This window comes from Peromyscus eremicus, chromosome 13, assembly GCF_949786415.1.
Source record: "Peromyscus eremicus chromosome 13, PerEre_H2_v1, whole genome shotgun sequence".
NCBI lineage: Eukaryota > Metazoa > Chordata > Mammalia > Rodentia > Cricetidae > Peromyscus > Peromyscus eremicus.
In genome coordinates, this window is record NC_081429.1 from 52,496,284 (window position 1) to 52,517,602 (window position 21,319).

The 21,319-nt window shown below is 45.1% G+C and overlaps 1 protein-coding gene across 2 annotated transcripts; it reads left to right on the forward strand.

The window, feature by feature from the left end:
• The first annotated feature begins 6,815 nt into the window (after positions 1-6,815).
• On the forward strand, positions 6,816-21,091 carry Kctd18 (potassium channel tetramerization domain containing 18). 2 transcript variants are annotated; one of them, XM_059278409.1, is made up of 7 exons: positions 6,816-6,935; positions 9,332-9,558; positions 10,122-10,333; positions 12,622-12,815; positions 14,112-14,206; positions 17,429-17,531; positions 19,549-21,091. In XM_059278409.1, exons 2-7 carry the CDS (start codon positions 9,402-9,404, stop codon positions 20,039-20,041), a joined length of 1,254 nt encoding a protein of 417 aa, XP_059134392.1. In that variant the 5' UTR covers positions 6,816-6,935; positions 9,332-9,401; the 3' UTR covers positions 20,042-21,091. The 2 variants fall into 2 exon arrangements, with proteins under 2 accessions (XP_059134392.1, XP_059134393.1); XM_059278410.1 differs by lacking the exons at positions 6,816-6,935; positions 9,332-9,558 and having other exon boundaries at positions 10,198-10,311.
• Positions 21,092-21,319: the final 228 nt, after the last annotated feature.

The window sequence follows — 21,319 nt, forward strand, 5'->3', positions numbered from 1 at the left end:
TGGGTATTGGGAGCTGACACTTAAGAATAGAGATGTGCTGGGGGAGGCTTATGGGGTCCACAGGAGGGAGGAAAGTGGGGTGTTTGGCCAGAATCTGTTTCTTTCCCTGGGAATCGGGGAAGATAGTGAGGAGAGGCCACAGCAGAAGGTCTGCTGCAGAGCTGGATGAGACTAGGCTATTGGATTTGGGAGCAGATGGAGAGGTGAAGGTCTGCAGTTAGCCTACTGGCTTCCCTGGTCAGAGTGGCCTGTCGGTTCCCAGGGAACACCTGCTGGAGGTGGGCCTGGGACAGTGTAACAAGTCAAGGGAGGGAGGGAGGTTAGGAGGGATGGCCAGTGGGATCCACTGGAGATAAGGGATGGAGCAGCAGGCGATCTGCTGCCGAGCAGGGGGTAAAGCTGGGGGACTGGGTTTGGAGGAGCAGAGGGAAAGGTGAAGATGTGCAGTCAGCCTCCTGCTTCCCTGTGCTTCCCTTTTACACCTGAGGGAATGGAGGCACAGAAGAGTTAAATAACATCTGTAAGATTTAGTGAATGGCAAGCTGGTATTCGAACCTAAATAGTCTGGGTCATCCTTCCTTTGAGTCTGAGGGATGGAACCCATCATTTGAATTCCTTCTCCTTTCCTGGTTGCCAGCTTCTTTTCCCTCTCTATACACGGAATGTGGATTTTGCTGAGGTTAAAGATCAGTAATGCAGTTCATCTTTTAGTTGAGGAGAAAGCAGGAAAACAAATGAGCCATTCCTCCACATTTCGATGAGAAGACGCTGAATGAGATTGCGTAAGGACCTGAGGACCTAATTCAGAAGTAAAGAACAGCTGCAGAAGGAGAAGGGCAGTCTTCAGGGAACGTAAAACGGCAGCAGAAGCTCTGAGATCAAGTTGAGATTCATCAAGCTGACAGCCACAGCCTGTCTGGCCGTAGTTACGGACTGCTGAGGTACCAGGACGTGGGCCCAAACGGTCATGTGATGCCAAGCTGGAAGTCAGGTGATGCACCTGGAGTGGCCAGCCTAGAATGATCGACTTTCTACGGAGGGGCAGCTGTAAAGAAGTTTAATGGTGTTGTGGATGGGGAGATGGATCAGATGAACTTCATTAAAAAAAAAAAAAAATCCAGGAGGATTGTTAGGGGTAGATGAAGAGGGTCATGAGACTTCAGATGATTTAAGAATGTTTCAGTGATTTAGGGAAGGCCCTGTGTTGCTGGCCTAGGGGTGTGTGTATGTGTGTGTGTGTGTTTGGAAGGGAGGTCTGTCTGGGAAGGAATACAATAACCAGCGACTTAAGTCAATTGTTTGGTGGGATAGCTTTCAGTTATAGCTTACCCACATACTCTGGTCCCAATGATTCTTGATGATACCGAGAAGCTGGACTGTCATCTGCATTCCATCTTCTACCCTGGACACACACAGGGATGCACACTAAGGACCCGGCACCTGCCTTGAATTCCAGCATGCAGAAGGCACAGGCACACAGGCCTCTGTGAGTTCAAGGCCAGCCTGGTCTACATAGCAACTTCCCCGTCAGCAGAGCTGGCATGCAGTATGGGACAACACAGAGCCTTTCAGCACAGAACCATCAGCACACGGCCCTACATCTTCACATCCATCTCATACCGTCAGCACACGGCCCTACATCTTCACATCCATCTCATATCATCAGCACACGGCCCTACATCTTCACATCCATCTCATACCATCAGCACACGGCCCTACATCTTCACATCCATCTCATACCATCAGCACACGGGCCCCTACATCTTCACATCCATCTCATACCATCAGCACCCGGCCCTACATCTTCACATCCATCTCATACCATCAGCACCCGGCCCCTACATCTTCACATCCATCTCATACCATCAGCACCCAGCCCCTACATCTTCACATCCATCTCATACCATCAGCACCCGGGCCCTACATCTTCACATCCATCTCATACCATCAGCACACGGGCCCCTACATCTTCACATCCATCTCATACCATCAGCACCCGGCCCCTACATCTTCACATCCATCTCATACCATCAGCACACAGGCCCCTACATCTTCACATCCATCTCATACCATCAGCACCCGGGCCCTACATCTTCACATCCATCTCATACCATCAGCACCCGGGCCCTACATCTTCACATCCATCTCATAACATCAACACCCGGCCCCCACATCTTCACATCCATCTCATACCGTCAGCACACAGGCCCCTACATCTTCACATCCATCTCATACCATCAGCACCCGGCCCCTACATCTTCACATCCAACTCATACCATCAGCACCCGGCCCCTACATCTTCACATCCATCTCATACCATCAGCACACGGGCCCCTACATCTTCACATCCATCTCATACCATCAGCACATGGGCCCCTACATCTTCACATCCATCTCATACCATCAGCACACAGGCCCCTACATCTTCGCATCCATCTCATACCATCAGCACACAGGCCCCTACATCTTCACATCCATCTCATACCATCAGCACCCGGCCCCTACATCTTCACATCCATCTCATACCATCAGCACCCAGGCCCTACATCTTCATATCCATCTCATGCCATCAGCACACGGGCCCTACATCTTCACATCCATCTCTTTTCTGGTCATTACAAGGGAATAGCAGCTGTAGGGAATAATGAGCTCTTCAGTTTGAGATCCTTTCAGTGTGGCTACATGGAGTCCAGTAGGCACACGGATAGACAAATACGGAGCTGACAGTAGTCAACAGCAAAGTCCCACTCCATCACGGATGGCAACCTTTTAGAAGCTGCATCACAGAGTCCCATTTCCACTAGGCTTTTACTTCATATTACTCTAGCATCTCCGAAGATCACTTGTGCTGGGGAGGGAGTAATAGCTGAATCTCCTGCTAAAGACTGTCAATAACTCCGTTGCCATTACCATAGCTTTAGCTACTACTGTGCTGATCTGTTCCGGTTGCCATGGCATCTTGTTCTGCTGGAGGAAAACACCACTGCACAGCACACCCATACCCTACCTCCCTTCTCTTTATAATGAATCAACCCGAGGGAGTCACGTTTAATTTTCCATGTTTTCTTTATTTTTTAACCCCTTTTAATCTGGGTTTGTCTCCTTACCACAGTGTTTGTTATGGGTCAGGCTGCAGATGTCCCCAAACGCCATGTGTTAAAGGTTCGGTTTCCAAACTGTAGCATGATTGCAGGCAGTGGAGCCTTAGAAAGCAAGGCCTTGTGGGAAGATGTAAGGTCGCTGGGGGACTCTCATGGAGGGGGTATTGAGATGTCATGGCTTCCCTCAATCCATTCTCTCTCTCTCTCTCTCTGCTTCCTGGTTGCAATGGGATGCTGACTAACGCAGACTTAAAACCGTAATTGTCAAAGTCACCCCAAACTCCAGCATTACCCAGTTTAATGGACCTTTGTGGCTCAGTGGCATTTGATAACAGTGACTCTGATTTCTCGGGTCTTGTGACTTCTATCCTTTTGGTTTTCCTCCTCCTCTTCCGACTCTTTCTTGTAAACCTGACCTCTAAGTGATGAAGCCAGTGCTTTATCCTGTCCCAACTTATCTGTCCCTTCTGCAGGTGGCTTCATCCAGTTTCATGGCTTATGCCTTCCAAATGGACACCTTATCACAGAACCTCACTCCTGAGCTCTAGATGTATTCATTCCTATTTATCTCTCCACTTGGGTGTCTGTTAAACACTCAAATCTCATCCACAGGATGGCTTCTTATCTCTCCCCTCCAGTATGCCTGTTCCTCCCTCATAATGCATCATCCTAGGAAATCTGCCATTATTCAATTTGAGCTAACAACCCAGAGATAGTCTCCTCTTTCCCCTTTCCTTTCTGTCCTCTATGTGGCAGCCATGAGTATGTCTGCAGGTGCCAGGAGCACTGGACCATTCCAGATGCTGTGCTCTGAAATCCATCCCTGTGCTCAATGCTGCAGTACTTCCTCCAGACTGCCCCCTGCCAGCAGTTGAATGTAGCGTGGACACTAAGGCAGACTCTTGGAGACTTTATACTCTTCTAGCTTGAAGGCTTCTACTGGTTTTTCTGAAACTTTCTTTTCTTTTTTTCCCTTTCTTTCTTTCTTCTCTTCTCTTCTCTTCTCTTCTCTTCTCTTCTCTTCTCTTCTCTTCTCTTCTCTTCTCTTCTCTTCTCTTCTCTCTCTCTCTCTCTCTCTCTCTCTCTCTCTCTCTCTCTCTCTCTCTCTTTTCAAGATAGGGTTTCTCTGTGTAGTTTTGGTGGCTGTCCTAGATCTTGCTCTGCAGAGCAGGCTGGCCTTGAACTCACAGAGATCCGCCTGGCTCTGCCTCCCAAGTGCTGGGATTAAAGGCGTGCACCACCACCGCCCGGCCTGAAACTTTCTTATTTGGTCTCACGCCGTAGCCCAGCTTGGCCTGTAACTTAGTATGTAGCTAAGGATGACTTATCATACTTACAATAGCCCTTTTTTTCTCGGCCTCCCCAAGTCTGTGTTTACACATGGGAGCCACCGTGTCCAGCTTGAAGCTTTCTTAGAACCGTACCACAGTGCAGCCTTTCCTTCCCTGCCTCCTCAGGGACCACACTTGCAGCCAGTTTACTCTCTCTCAGTTCCTCTCAGATGCCTCGCTCTTATTCCCTCCCAGGTGTCTCCTCAATAAGTCTCTTGCACACCTAATCTGATCCTGTTGTCTGATGCTTGCTCAGTGGACCGAAACTAAAACGCCATGGTTGACTCACTAGTAGATTTCATGTCGTTTCTTTTTCCTAAGTAAATTAAATGCATGAAGCCACCCACTTTTCTTTAGCAACACAAGTCCGGTAGAAGCGATTACTTCTCTCCTCTAGATTATTACAACAGTTGACTGCTTCGATTTCATACCTTTCCAGTGTATTCTCATTTCAGTACACACACACACACACACACACACACACACACTGCACACATGCACACAGTGTTACTTTTCTGTTTAAGCCTTGTTAATGGTGTCCTGTTGTGCTCAAACTAAGATTTAAACTCTTACTGTGGCCACAGATGTTTAAATTGTGACTTCTACGATGCATTCTGTTGTGCATGCCTGTAATCCCACCACTCAGCAGAAGGATAATGAACTCCAGGCTAGCCTGATCTACATAGCAAAACCTTCTTTCAAAAAAAGAAAAAGAAAACCATGCTTCTAACTAACTCTTCAATTTTGTCTCTCCCACATTGCCCTGTGTCCCAATACCGACCCAGCTTCAGATATATTAGCTTCCTTTCTTTCTACAAATTTCCAAGTTCTGTTGTGCCCCGATGACTTTCTACTCCATCTCTCTCTTCCCTGAGATATTATTACTGAGTCTCTTCAAAAAGTGAACTCATTCTCATTTTTAGCTCTCAGCTTAAAGTTCCCCCTATCAGTAAGGGAATCTCCGTTCAGGTTTTCATCTCAACCCAACACTGCCCTGACTCTGCTCCGAGGTAGCTATCACTCTCTGTAACTATTTTGATCAGTGTCTGTTTCTCCCACTTAAAAAAAAAAAAAAGACAAATTATGTATGGCCCATAGGCAGCCATTTTGGTTTTCTACAGCCCATGACCCAAGAATAGATATTACATATTTTAGTGTTACAGAAAAACTTGCACATTTTGAAGAAAAATTTCATGACCCGTGCAATACAAAATTCTAATTTCACTTTCTATATAAAGCTGGGCTGCAATAATACTCGTTCATTTTCCATCGTCTATGTCGGCTTTCAAGCCGCATTAGCAGAGTTGATCAGCTATGCTTAAAATACTTGAGAAATTTTTTTCTGACATGACACATCAAGAGAGGAGTGTTAGGAAAAGACTCACTTTGAATGTGGTGGCGTCACTCCATGGGTTGGGACCCCTGGTAGAATAAAAGAGTAAAAGGAAAGCCTTTGTTTTCCCACCCCATGATGTGAACTGTTCTGCCCTGCCACATGGTCCCTGCCATGATGAACTGACACCTTTGAAACTCTGAGCCAAAATCCCCAAGTGTGCCCCCCAAACACACCATTATTTCTGCCAGGTGTTCTGGTCATAGTGATGAAAAGTACCAGGGTGTAAACTGGTGACACTCTGGACCAGTGCTCCATCCTCAGTGTCTGGTCCCTCCCCTGTGAGGAATCGCACCTTGTCCAAACCTTCCCTGTCTCCCCATCCGCGCTGCATGGCTGAAGGACAACAGCCCTACTTCTCATTGGCTTCCTTCCTAAGACCTAAGAAAGGGGACGTGAGGGTCTCAGTCCGGACTTGGTGGACAGCCTGGCAAACAGGACTGTCTCGTTCATCTCGACTTTGTTCCTTGCACAGGGTAGGGTGCGGTTGGAAGGTGAAAGGACTTTTTGTGGGGTTTATTAGGAATAAATTAAATAGTTCTGCAAGGGACTTAACGCTGTGCCGGGTGTGCAAGAATGTTGAAGGAATGGTTGTTCCCCCTCCTCAGTTTTCCTTCCTGTAAGAAGAATAAAACTTCCATCTTATTCTGATGGATGAAATCTCCAAAGATTTAATAAAAAAAAATATTTCTAGAAACCAACTACCCACCTTTTACAGTGGTCACAGACTAAAGAGCATTGTGTGAAAAAGCCTTGTAAGCCACAAACTATGCAAATGGATATACCCAAGTTATATATTTATGAATGGAGTAGCTTTTCCCCCTGGGCTGGAAGAAACACATCCTTTTCCGGGAGAAGAGGACCATGGCGAGGCCCAGGCTCGCGGGGATGGGTCTTGGGGGCGTGGCCACCGCCGTCCGGGGGCGGGGCGTGCCCGGGGCGGGGCCTCCCTCCCTCCCCTTTCGGGCGCACTGCGCGTCGGGACCGCACGGGGGCGCCGCGGGGTCGCTCCGCTCCACCAGTCGCCGAGCATCCGAGTGGGCGACGGCTTTACTTCCGCGTCCGGCCCCGCGGCGTCGGGCGGCTGCGCCGAGGGCCGGGCGGCCGCAGGTCAGTAGGCGGTCGCCGCTCCGCCCGCCGGTGCGGAGGAGCCGGGCGCCGGGTGGGTGGCGGGCCCCGAAGCCTTAGGGGCGTCCCGAGGGGAGGCCCGGCCGCTCCGATGACACACACGGGCGCCTCGGCGTGCAGGCGGGTCCGCCGGCCCGGGAAGGACCCCGGCGGGGCCTGGTGATCCTCGGCCGCCCGGCCCGGGTTTGGTCCGGCTGGTGGCGGAGGGGCGTGAGCCCCCTTGAACTGTGTTTCTCAAAAAGTGGAGTCGGCTCGCCGATCCCCGCCTCCCCGAGACTTTCTGAATCAGACCCTGCCGTGGCCGGGGAGTCTGCCTGCCTTGGCAGCAGACATCCTCGACGGTTTGGTTGGTGATGGTCGTGAGGGAACCCTGCCTTCACACGACATGAGGCCTCCGGGGGTGCATCTGAGCAGTGCCCTCCCCGGGGCTGGCTGGCCTCGTGCTGCGGTCGATCCCCAGATAGCAGCTGATAGTGAAGGGCCTACATATATCAGGAGCCCCGGAGGTGGCACTGTTAAAGGGGATGGTCTGTTGGGTGCATCCATGAGAACCTGAAGCTGATCCCTCAGGTTCACCTGGCTGCCCTGGGTTAGGACTGGCTCCACGGCTTACGAACAGGCAAGTTTGTGTGGACACCGCACACACCAGTGATTTCCCCCCCGACCCAGTATTCTCATCTGTCAGTAGGGACAGTAATTCTTGTCTGATAAAGTTTTCCTGTGAATTAGGTAATTCTGTCTAGTTCTCTTCACAGTGTCTGGTACACACACCGTAAGCATTCAGTAAATGGAAATGGTCGAGAATGACACTACCCGTGCTTATCTTGAGCTTATGGGGAAAAAAAGAAGTGGAGATTAAGCACATGGGGTAAAATCTGTGTAAGAGTTTGTGCGAGGATTCTAATTCTGCACAGAAAGACCTCGCAAGAAACGAGGCTTATCTAGAAACATGAAAAATAGAATTCTAGGGACCAGGTAACTGGACAGTGAATCCATGCTGTCCCGTGCCTCATGATTGAATGGAGTGCTACTCCAGGACTTTGAGGCAGTAAGAAGTTACATCAGTAAGTGGTTTTGGAAGACTGAACCTTGTTGGATTCCTAATGGTTTTTGTCTGTTGGCCTTCCTCAGATTCTAATGGTCTCCTCCCATTTTATTGGCATTTGGTGGAGTTGGTGCCTCTGGGGAAGGATTTTAGTTGATCAGTTAGTAAAACTGAATTGGTATGGATATAGTTGAGTTTGGCAGCCATTTTAAGACTTGCTCTGAAAGTTTAGATACTTGAGGTTCTCAGTGGCAGGAGTATGTGCTTTCAGCCCATTTCAGGTTTCGTAGAGAACCATAGTCATTTGTGAACAACCTTCAGAATGGATAAAGAAACTTCGAAAAAAACTTCCCCAAATGGCTTTGGCCATTTTTAAATGAAAGAGCTGGATGGCTGACAAGCCGTCATCTGTAGATGCAGAGCAGTCTGGCTACCTGTATAAATAGATTCATTTTTGGACATTTTGTTTATTTTTGTCTATGTGGGTGTTTTGCCAGCATCTATATCTGTCTGTGGACCATGTGCACTCAGTGACCACAGAGGCCAGAAGAGCGTACCAGATCACTTGGAACTTGAGTTACAGACAGTTGTGAACCGTATGGTGCTGGGAATTGAACCTAGGTCTTCTGCAAGAATAGCCATGTGCTCTCGACCATGGGCCATCCCTCTAGCTCTCAGTACAAATAAAATTCTGATCCCAGTTAATAAATGATATGTTACTTAGTTATATAATTAACCACGATTTAAGGATTACAGTTATCGGTAGTTTCTGCTCTGTTTTCTTGATCTCCAAAGTTTGTCTCAAGTTTCTCAGTGTATACCTTACGGAAAATTTTGTATCATCATGTATAATTTGTCATTTGCTGTATATTTAGTCTGTGCCATGTGCTTTTTATGTGTTACCTTAAGTCTCTGGAGATCTTTGGACCATTGCTGCCTCCATTTTATAGGTCAGGAAACAAGAAAATGAAAATAAGCGATTTCCCCCAAAACCCAGAGATTGTAATTGATAAAGCCCTGTGGCTCCCTGTGTTACACACGATCTCTTCAGTCTAGACGGTTCCTTCAGACTTGTTAACAAGCATGCCTTGCCTTTGCTTTACATGCGCCTGACTGTGCACCGCCTTGCATTATTCTTTAAACAGTTATCAACTGTGATTTATAATGCCTGGATATTTATAATCCCTCAGACACAAATTTTCCCAACTTAGCAGATTGCAGATATCTTTCATATCACAGAAAATAGAACCTATTTAAACAATATTAAAATATATTTATCTTACCCATTTCTTTTTTCAGCAAGGTCAGTGATATTTATCCTTTGTTTTCACAGAAGTCTGGGACTGCGATTGTTTCAGCGTTTCTGAAAGCTTCAGGCAACACTTTAGGAGTCCAGGGGGGTGATGGCAGGCCACAAAGCAGAGGAGTTGCTAGATATTCTTCAGCTGAACGTGGGCGGCTGCATCTACACCGCCCGCCGGGAGTCTCTGTGCCGCTTTAAGGACTCCATGCTGGCATCCATGTTTAGTGGCCGCTTCCCTCTTAAAACGGACGAATCTGGTAAATGTCTAAAGTCTGGAGCATGAATGTGAATATTCATTCAAGTGGGGGTCTCTTTTCAATTCCTTTTTATTTTCTTAATTGTGCTAGAATGTACTGTTTTAGCCTATTAATTACTGAGCTCATTAGGGCTGTATAGAGAGTCAGTAAGTACGTAGAGAAATTAAATAGCAGTTTCTAAAGTCAGTGGTTCCGCTCTTGAACGCTGACAAAGAAGTGAGGTGTTATAAAGGCCAGCCATGATCTTATTATGGGGATGACTATGTTTGGAAAGTTGTTACTTCCATGTGACATTCTGGGCGATGCTACTGAGGCTGACTATATACCAGCTTCTCTCAGTGTTCTTCAAGGAAGAAAAAGTGTTTCCCCGGAGAAGCAGCTATCCTCACGGCTGCAGAACAGCCATTGTATAGTCAGTGTCGCATGCCAGGCTGGGTCCAGCCATGTTCGTTTGTGTGAGCTGATGTACACGGTCAGAAAATTGCGAGTTCAGATTGTGGGCCGGTCAGGAGCAGAGAACCCAAACTGACGACCTGCACCATTGTCTTGGAACTGTTTTCCAGGGGCGTGTATTATTGACCGCGATGGACATTTATTTAAATACATCTTAGATTATCTCCACGGAGAAGTTCAGATCCCCCCGGATGAGCAGACTCGAGCTGCCTTGCAGGAAGAGGCCGATTATTTTGGCATCCCTTATCCGTACAGCTTGTCTGACCACTTGGCCAATGAAATGGAGACATATTCTTTAAGGTCAAATATAGAACTTAAAAAGGTCTTGGCATTTTCTCAAGTTTTAAAATACATATTTATTATGCACAAAGCAGTATGTTATTTTGCATAGTTTGTGATGTCACATATCGAGCATGAGGCAGTTTGTAATCATTTTTTAACATGTTTCTTAATTACTCCTACTCATGTTTAAAGGCCAAAATTAATTCTAGGAAAAAAGCTTTATTAAGTTTATGTACCTCGCCGGGCGGTGGTGGCGCATGCCTTTAATCCCAGCACTCGGGAGGCAGAGCCAGGCGGATCTCTGTGAGTTTGAGGCCAGCCTGGTCTACCAAGTGAGTTCCAGGACAGGCGCAAAGCTACACAGAGAAACCCTGTCTCGAAAAAAACAAAAAACAAAAAAAAAAAGTTTATGTACCTCGCTGAAGATGTAACACTTTTGATTCTTTTTAATAGAACTATTCTTCTGAAGTTGTTATTTTGGGACAGGGTCTCACTATGTAGTCCTGGCTGACTTGGAACTGGCTTTGTTGATCAGGCTGGCCTTGAACTCATAACAGATCCATCTGCCTCTGCTTCCTGAGTGCTGGGATTAAAGGTGCATACCACTATACTTGGTTTCTGAAGTTCTTTTTAAACTAGAGAAATACTATCATTAATGAGGGTATGATAGTATTATTTCATTTACTAAGATAAACTTGTTTTTAAAAGAATTGTTCTGCTAAAAATAAACGCTTACCTGACTTAGTGAGTGTGGCAGTCTGTCTTGAGACATGCTGAGTTCACTTTGAGATCAGCAAACCTTTATAAAAGGACATTTTTATTTTATATCGCATTTTAAAGATCTTCACATGACTTGAAAGGCCTTATTATCTATGTCCTGTTAATGGGGGTTGTATTTGTTGCTACTTAGCACAATAGAACATTATTTCTGTTGTCAGTTGTTGATCCTGAAAATTGATAGGAGCTGATTTGAGCTGTAGATTTTGGTGTCAGTTCAGGAACCAAACTGATGGATGGTTGGTTATTAGGAGTGCAGCACAAAATCCCCTTTAGGAATTTTTTTGGGGTGTATGGATTCTGCTATTGATGTTTCATACATTTAATTGCCAAGTGAGAGTCTTGATAATGCAACTTACCAAACTGCAGAATAGGGCTAAAACAGCTTTGCCTGAAGATTAGAGAGGGTTAGCATTCATCTTAGAGTCCCAACTCTATAGTCTTTGGCTCCTGATTTGTATTAAAAAAGGATAAAGTGTGCCTGCATTTATTCCAACAGCCAAAACCGATTTATTTCAAATGTTGTGGCATGCATGGCATTGTAAAGGAGTCCAGCTCTTGCCCTAGAAGAGTTTATAGTGTTTGGAATTCTTATAGGTGCACACATAAGATCACCAGAGGAGTTATTTAGCAGTATTAAATGAAAGTGCAAGCCATGTGAGGACCCTGGCTTCCTTACTGAGTAGGTAAGCGGTAGGCGTCATCTTCATGTCCCCTGCTCTCCCAGACGCTGAGGATCTGTCAGTAGACACAGCAGACGAAGATGCATATCCTGAATGTGTTTAGAACAGCAGTGCCGTTTCTCACAGGGAAGGCCTCTGCCGCAGTCCTGGGAGGAGCCCTGTGATCTGTGTTCCTGGTGCTGTCACAGCTGGACTTAGTACGCGGTGTGCTGATAGCTCAGTTGTGTCTGTCTCTGTGTTTGTTATGAACGCCAAGTATTTGGACTATCCCTCTTCTTCACTCCAGGACCTAAGAGTACTCAGGAGAGAGGGTGCTTACTATGAATGAATGACTTCAGTGTGTAAATGCCAGATGAGTTCAAAAACTGCTGGGCCTCGCCACAGCGGCCTTGCGGTGTAGAAGAACGAGTTCATTTGATTAACCCGAAGTTGGAATTTGGAGTTGAAAATTAGGACCAGCGGTGGGGCCAGCTAATAGGAAGAAAAATGGAGGTCAAGTGAGACGTTTGAGAAAACAGTCCAGTGAGGAAAGGGAAGATCTAACTTTCAGTTGTTATATGAAGATTGTAAAATTAGAAGTGGTGATGGCAAGCCAAAAGAAGAGCTCAGAGAGAAATTCTGTCTGGAAATATTCTCTCTAAATGAAAGTTACTGAGATTTTTGTTGTTGTTACAAAGAAAAAATCCTCTCTCTAATTAATTCATTTATGATTTATGTTTATAGACTAAGTTAAAATTTATGATCTTTTTATTTCTCCTTATGACCAACTCAAATTTTAGCTTTACATGAAAGTAATATAGCACATTTATCTTTTGTTCCATAATTAAATCTAAGTTTATATATATATATATGTATGTATTTGCTTTAGGCTTTAACAGACTTCTGTGATTCATACGGCTTAGTCTGCAATAAACCAACAGTTTGGGTTCTCCACTACCTTAACACATCTGGTGCAAGCTGTGAGAGCAGAATTATTGGTGTCTATGCTACAAAAACTGATGGGACAGATGCTATTGATAAGCAGCTGGGAGGAAGAATTCACAGTAAAAGCATTTTCAAAAGGTATGTTCAGATACAGAAGTGAAAAAGAACAAAACAAAGTCTTGGTGTCTTTTAACCATTTTAAGAATTGTTACTGTGTGAACTACTGTGCGTGACAAGAGGCTGTGGGCCTGGCTCGGTGCACAGAGCCCTCAAAGCTGTGGGGTGGCACTTCTGGCGCGGGTGAGGATTAAACCCTTGCATGGTCCTGGCCTTTTGCCGGATCGAGAACAGTGGTTCTCAGTGCCGTGAACCTCAAGTCCCATGATAGGCCTTTATAGAGTGAAAAGGAAGAAAAGCCATATGCCTAATATCTCCTCTAACAACAAATGTGGGCAAAGCGCTAGCCTAGAGTCACCAGGCCCACAGAGTGACCCAGGGCCTGACTGTGCCTTGTGTCTGACCCTTTCAGGGTTAGGCATCTATGACTTGGACATGTTAAATTCTTTTTTTTTTTTTTTTTTTGGTTTTTCAAGACAGGGTTTCCCTGTGTAGCTTTGCGCTTTTCCTGGAACTCACTTGGTAGCCCAGGCTGGCCTTGAACTCACAGAGATCCGCCTGGCTCTGCCTCCCGAGTGCTGGGATTAAAGGCGTGCGCCACCACTGCCCAGCACATGTTAAATTCTTACAAGTTGTTGTCTTATTACAGGCCTGTAATATTATTTGTACCAATAAAGTCACTTAACGTATTTTCTATCTTCTGTATGTTCTATGAGAGTGAAGTGGGTCACATACTAGTCACTGATCCATAGCCATATAAGCTCACTTTCAGAAGACAGAAGTGCTGTCACTTCTGGATCTTTCCAGGCAACAGTGTTTCTGCAAACGACGTCTAAGCACCTGGCGTGATGCAAGGAAAATGGCATCCAAGTTGGATCTTTTGTAATTAGAGTTAGCTGGTTTTGTTTTGTTGGCTTTATGTTTGTTTTTGAGACAAGGTCTCACTGTATAGCCTTGGGTGGCCTGGAACTCAGAGATCCGCCTGCCTCTGCCTCCCTGGGTGCTGGGATTAAAGGCTGCACCACTATGCCCAGCCATATATATAAAATTTTAAAAATGTTTTAAAAATATATTGATGTATTTTCATATTGTGGAATTGACAAATACTACCATGAAAAGGAGATCAAATTTATATTAGACTATGATGTGATTTATGAGTGCACACCTAAGCTTAGGGTCACAGAGGAACAACTTGGTGCTTAGATATTTTTTTAGCTTGATTATCAAGTATTTATTGAGCATATGTTAACTGGATATAAATAGACAACATTTATACATAAATAGTAGATTTTCATTACATTTTTGCAATGTTTCTAGAGAGGCGGGAAATAATGTTCAGTACATTTGGAGCTATTACTCCGTAGCTGAGTTGAAGAAAATGATGGATGCCTTTGATGCCTGGGAAGGAAAAGGTACAGTACAAGTCTTTGGTTTCATGGACACAGGTGTACTTCTCTCTTTTTTTTTTCTTTTTTTTTTTTTTTTTTTTCGAGACAAGGTTTCTCTGTGTAGCTTTGCGCCTTTCCTGGGACTCACTTGGTAGCCCAGGCTGGCCTCGAACTCACAGAGATCCGCCTGGCTCTGCCTCCCGAGTGCTGGGATTAAAGGCGTGCGCCACCACCGCCCGGCCTTTTTTTCTTTTTGAGACAAGGTCTTCTGCTGTAGCTCAGGCTGGTTTGGAGTGTACCTTATAGCCTAGTGCAGCTACCCTGGGACTTGGGACTAGCCTGCTCTGCCCCTCAAGTGCTGGGATTATAGCCTTGCTGTACCAAGAAGTCAGTCCCCCAAACATAAAGTAAGAGTAAATGTGGCGTCTCTTTCTTTCTCCACAGCCCTTGTTTCGTCCTCCCCTTCCTCCGCCCCCCTCTCTTTCTAGGAGTACACTTTTAGTGTGCCAGCTGTCTGTCATCGTAAGGTGATATCAAGGCAGTTTGCTTTCAAGTCTTCCACCCATGCATGAGTTACTAGATACTGTTGTCTGTTTATAACTCAGTGACGTCATATGGCTCTCCTTGTGCTTACTTAATGCAATAGGAGTTTATTTAGACCTGCCGAATAGCTGGCAGTGCTCTAAGAAGTGTGCTTCTAACCTGAGCATGAGATGTAAGCAGAGGAGGCTGGTAACGTGGCTTAGCAGGTAAAGGTGCTTTTCACCAAGCCGGATGACCCCAGTTTAATTCCTGGAAGCCACACGGTGGAAGGACAGAACTGACTCCTATGACTTGCCCTCTGGCCCCCAGGGTAGACTGTGCCATGTCCATGTCTGCACAAAATAAAATAAATGTTTATGAAAAAGGAGAACAAATGAACAACGACTGGAATTGATTGGACATGTGGCTCACTCCTGTGTGCTCAGCACTAAGGAGGCTGAGGCAGGAGGCTCACTGAGTTCAAGGCTAGCCTGGGCTATATAGTGAGTTTTAGAGCAACCTGGTTTAGATAGCTAGACTCTGTTTGAAAACAAACAACTAAAAGTATCGAGTTGAAAATGAACTGATGCATCCTGAATTACCATTCTGGGTTTTGGATTGGAGTGATTTTGATTTTCTGTGTGGGGGTTGGTTCTGGGGATCTAACCTAAGGGCTTCATGTTCATAAGGCAAGCTCTCTCCCAACTGAGCTGTGTCCCCAGCCCTTGATTTTCATATATCTCCTTTTCTAGATTTTCCAGGTTATGTACAATGAATGAATCATTTACAGGTAGGAAAGAAAAGGTTATAGTTGAGGATGGTAACTCCAGCCTGTAGTCCCGCACTGGGAGGCAAAGGCAGGAGGATTGTTAGCTCGAGGCTAGCCTACTGGACTGTGTAGCAGTAAGCTATCTCAGAACACCAGCATTAAAATAAGTTCCTTAAACTAGTTGCAGGGACACATCCCACAAGAGACTACTACTCAGCAGTGACACACACGTGCACCATGTTTCTATAATCAGTGGGGACAAATCTTGATAGAGCACATTGAAGACACCAGGCACAAGTGTGACTGTTCTGTGACCCGTTTCTATGACATTCTGGAGAAGTCAAAACTAACACTTAGAAAGGGAAGCACTGACTCGGAAGTGGTATGAGGAAACTTGTAGCGTGACGGATGAAATTCATTGAACTGTGTCCCTTAAAAAATGAATTTTATTTTATGTAAATTTTATCATAAATTTGACTTGAAAAGCCAGGCTAACTTAATGGACCACGTTTAGGAATACTTTTGTAGTAGAAAATATAGTTTTGGGAATAGTAGTCAAGTAGTTCTAGTGTTGGCCTTAATGAGGGTCCATGAGTTCTTGAGTATTAGATAGATCTGTTTATATAAAATTTTTATATGCCCAGTTTACTAAAGGTAGGTAGGTTTACCAGAACTTTAATGCTTGAAAAAGACACTGATCTCATTCTGAGGACTTGAGTTATTAATGTAAAAAATAAAGCAATTTTGTATTGAAGATTATTCTTTAGCTATTTTTTGTGTGTCTAATTTTTATGTGTTTTTGAGTGAAGTCACATGATGTGGAAAGAACTGGTTTAGAATGTATATTTGTTGGTGGCATTTGCTGCGTGTTCCGCAACCACCAGCTGTCTGGTTCCAAGACATTTCGTCATCTCAGAGGGAACCCCAATGCTCCACGCTCTCTTACAGCCCCTCCCAACCCCAGTCTGCTTTCTGTCAAAGTGGATTTACCTGTCCTGAACGTTTCATATAAATGGGATCATAAAATATGTGTCCTTTTACATCTGACTTCTTTTACTTAGTATAATACCTTTGAGGCCTGTAAGAATACATTTTTAAACTTTGAATCAAATTTAAAAAAATAGAATGAACTCAGCTAAAATCTTGGTTTAATTTATTAGCTGAGATTATTCTTGTTTAGGGGTTTGTTTTATGTTTTATTTGTGTGTGTTCCCACATGTGTGCATGTATCTGTAGAGACCAAAAAGGGTTGTCAGATTCCACCTGAGCTGGAGTCCCAGGCATTTGTGAGCCACTTGACATGGGTGCTGTGAACTTGCTACAGTCCCCTTCATGAGCAGCAGGTCCTGTTAACTACTGAGCCGTGTCTGGTGACAGTGGCTCACAAGGTCTTTCACAAATAGATGCAGTTGGTGGTCACAGTAGCCCAGTGCAGCAGACAGAGCAGTGGAACCAGCATTGCATACATCCTTTGCACCTTTAACCAACACTGCAACTGTTTGTAAAGCCCCGGAGGTTTTCAGGTGCTTAACCTGTTCTAAGCATTTCATGTTTATTAACGTATTTAATGATCCAGCAGCCATGCAGGGTACGTACTGTGATAATTAGCATTTCACTGAGGAAAGGAAACTTAGGATGAGAACATAACTTTCCCAAGGTCACATTAGTGAGTGACCAAGTGGGATTTAGACACCGGGTCAGAGCCTGTGCCTTAACCAGCATACACACAGTCACTTGAGCAACCGTAGAGTCCTGGTTTGCAGCCGGCTCTTCTTGGACCCAGCTCATGAGCTGTACCACTCTACTGTCCTGGAGCCACCGGCAGGGACTTCCTGTTGGTGTTGTGCACACCTCTGTCCATCACCCGAGAGGAACAAGCTACAGACAGCTTCTGAGCAGTCTTAGATGACACAGTGTTTCCCCGGGGCTCTCTTAATTATCTTTTTATCTTCAAGGTGTAAGCTACTGGCGAGTGCCCCATGAGCTCATAGAGTGTTGGACTCTGGAAGAGCGGCCTTTACACGGAAGCCTGCGCCATATGGCCCCCATCCGAAAGAGGTCATGTGTGATTCTGTTTTGTTTTCAAATCTGTGGTTGATATTTTTGTCGTCATCATGAAGGGGAAATGAATAAACTCTTGACTTTACTAAGTTTATTAATCACCTACCTGAATATTCTACATTATCATCGAAATAATGATCTCAATAAATTAAAAAAGTTACCAAAATGTTGAAAAGGTCTGGTTGTGGATGTGAGGTATGCTCTTGTTAGGAGAACATGGCTGTAGGAAGGTGGTGGACACTGGGAATGCTGTGGTAGGCATCCCCCCCCCCCCCCCCGCCCCCACAGAAGTGAAATCCCAGGCTTTCTTGGCAGTAGACAAAAGTCCGCATAGGCCTAGTTCTTGACATGTCCTATGGCTTCTGAATTCTTTTCTTTTCTGTTTCCACAAATAGCGTTTTTATTTGGTAATATTTTATTAGCGTTAACCTCACTCCATGGCTGTGTCTGAAGTGCATATAAAATTGCATTTCTGTTTTAATGTCTCCGTTTTATCCATAGCATCAGGTGGTTGTGATTCCTGATCACTTGTTCTGAATTTGATTCAGAACTGGAATTTCAAACTTGCTTTCCTACTTTTGCCCTCTGGATTGTTCAAAGAAATGAAGAGAATTTGATGCGGTTTTTAGTAACCATCTCTTTGCAACATTTTATTTTTTTAAAGGACACTAATTGCATTATCATTCTGTCATTCAACCAGCAGCAAACGCCGAGCCTAGAGCGGTCGTTCTCAACTGGGAAGGATTTTTGGTGTACTCTTCCCTCCCTGAAATATTTAGCAATGTTTGGAGTTTTTTGGGTGTGCTCTGTAGGAAGGTGGATGCTACTGGTGTCTTGTGGGTAGAGGCCAGGGATACTGCACATATCCTACTGGCTGCGTCCCCCAAACAAAGAATCCTTGCACTGACACGGTGAGTGTACCAAGGTGGAGAGACCTTGGTACAGAGTCTAGTTACATAGACAGGAAATAAGGTAGACAGGAATGGCTGATGGTGACCTCCCTCTTTGTCAATGATCTTTTCTCTGGGATTTTAGGAAGCATCATTTTGGATGTATAGACAGAATAATGAAAGTGATGTATAAGTATGTTCAGTAGCGCTTTAAAGTTGAGTACATTATATTAGCATTCTTTGCTGTGTATGGAAATGTTCATAAAACTAGGCTAGGACTGTTTCCAAGGACAAGTGTTCACAGTGCTGCAGTTGCTTCTAGCTGCCCTCACCCCACCGCCGGAATACTGTGGAGAGGAAGTGCACTCGGCTCCTGCTCCCCATGTGTTCAGAAGTGTCTTAGTACAGGAATCTGGTAGAAAACCAGGGCAGAACAGGCAGGACTGTCACTGTTTTAAGGTCAAGTTTGGCAGTGTTTTCCCTGTTTATAATGAATGGTCGACTCAGTTCAGGACTCTGAGTAGTTTGTTCAGTACTGTTCATATTCAAAAATACTTACCTTTAGAATGGACTTGACTGTTCTAGTAAGACCTCAAGTGTGTCTCATGGCATGCAGACTCTCCGGGTCAGGACAGGGTGACTGGCAAATACAGCTGTAGCAGTTGGCACGGCGCCCACACCTGAGGCCCCCCAGCCCTTCCTGTGTCAGCAGGGATCTTAAAGCTCAACTTGGAGACTAGTATTTATGTGGCCGTGAACCCCCTTTTCTTGTTAGTGAGCTTGTAAATTCTGCAGTTCTTGGGGGAAAAAAAGCACTGAGTATTCTTGATTCTTGTGTGGATCACAGCAGAGCTCTTGGGAACAGGTGATATGTAGTCCAGTTCTTAACCAGCACTCCAGATTCTCACTGGTTGAATTATGTGTGATTTGAAGATACAGATTGTGAAGCCATTGAAACTGTCTCTAGCAAACATGTCACTTCACAGTTGACCTTGGTGGGGATGAGAGACGAGGTGGGTTGCTGTCTATAATGCTGTCTATACTTACTGCCTTTTTGTTAAGCCTGAGTGTGAACTTTGGAGACAAAGAGTAAGTGCTGAAACAGGATGCTTCTGTGTTTGCAGGCGGCTGCTGACCCTCAGGGAAGAGGATGAAGGTGTGAACTGTAAGACTGGTCCTAAGCCGGTCAGGTTTTTGGGTCCTTCCACAAGCACCCAAATTAAAGTCAAGAACTCTGCTTCTGTGAGAGTGTCACCTATCAGTGCTGCCCAGATCTCCTCTCAGGCCACAGCAAACCGGTCTCAAAGAGGCAGCTATGGAAAGGCAGCCCAGTGCTCTGTGGCTACGGGGACATCTGGGCATGCTCCCACTTCCCCTCATGCCCAGAGTGCTGAGAACCAAGCCACACAGCCACCACCAGCCAAGGTGCTCCTCTCTGAGAAGAAGTCTCCGCCCCACCGAGTGATCAAGCTGAGGAGGACTCCACTGTGTGGGGGGCCTTCCCTGCCCACCCCCTCAGCAGGGAGCCAGGCTGGCTTCCCCCAGCAGCCTTCTCCAGAGGCTTCCATCGCTTTGGGTATGCGGACTGAGTCCAGGGAAGACCAGCCTGATGGATAAAGTGGACTGGAAACTGCCTGTCTGTCCCGCAGCTTCCAGTGTGCTGATTTCAACAAGTGAGCTCTGTTCTTGTCGGCAGAAGGGAAAACTCGTGTGGATGTTTAGGATTATTACAGGAAAAGTGAATTCCATGATGTGGGAGTGGAGGAGTAGTGCTTGCGATACTACTTAGTGTTTTCCTAAGGTTGTCTGTGTGCAGGTTGGTTTCTAGTTTTTAATTTTAAGCTTTATTTAAATGGTTAATCACTAGAGACGTTCCCCTTTTTTGCAGTGGTATTAGCCACTTCTGTAATGTTACTCCTGTAGTCCAAGGGTAGGAGTGAGGCCTGGCAGATGAGTTCCTGTAGATGGAGAGGGGGACCAGTGCTGGCCACACTGTATGGTGGCCAGGAGAGTCTCCGAGGGAATGTGTCCACAAGCTGCTCACAGTTGCTTATTCTCCAAAGACAACAGATGACGGGGCAAGGGAAAGAATATAGTTAAAGACAGCCTTGGACGCACTTGACCGGCCATCTTCTTTCCTGGGTTGGCTCTTCACCCAGATCCGTTAGCAGATGTGTCTTCAGACACCACAAGGGGTACATGTGGTGAGAGCTGTAGAATGGGTTTGGGAATGGTTCAAATTTTAATTTGAATAGTGAAGTGTTGAAGTGCTTTGAAAAAGAGAAGTTAAATAAGTTTAACTTTTTAACTCAAGTTAATTTGTTCTTAGAAGTGACCATTGAAGAGTCCTTCTGATTATACACTATGTTTTATGCATACAATTTCCATATAACTTGAATTTCATATTTTTAAACAAAATATTTTGATTAATCCTCTATTTTTTCATGACCATTGAATTGGATGTGCTTACTCTTATATATTATGTTTGGTAATTGGATCGTACATTTCTGCTTTTCATGAGCACTGTGCCTCAGTGTTTTAAAGATGGTTCATTGGGTAGTGTGCTCCTTACTCAGATCCTGGGCATGTACTTGTATTGCTTTGAAAGAGTGAGGCAGGTATACTCATGATGTTTCCTTTTAAATAAATAAAATGTTTCCACAAAAAGGTGACATTCTCTGTGACTTATTTAAACTTGGTATTCTGCAATAGTTGAGAGCTTACTAATTTATATAGGGTTTCTATTCCTGTTTCCAGAATTACTTTGTCTTGCTAATCCATGAAATAATAAAACCAACTTTGAATAAATCTACTGGTGCCTTTCTAAGAAGGTGGTTTAGCTGAGTAAGAAGGCTTTTAACTGAGGATCCATAATGACATCCTGGGATATACAAG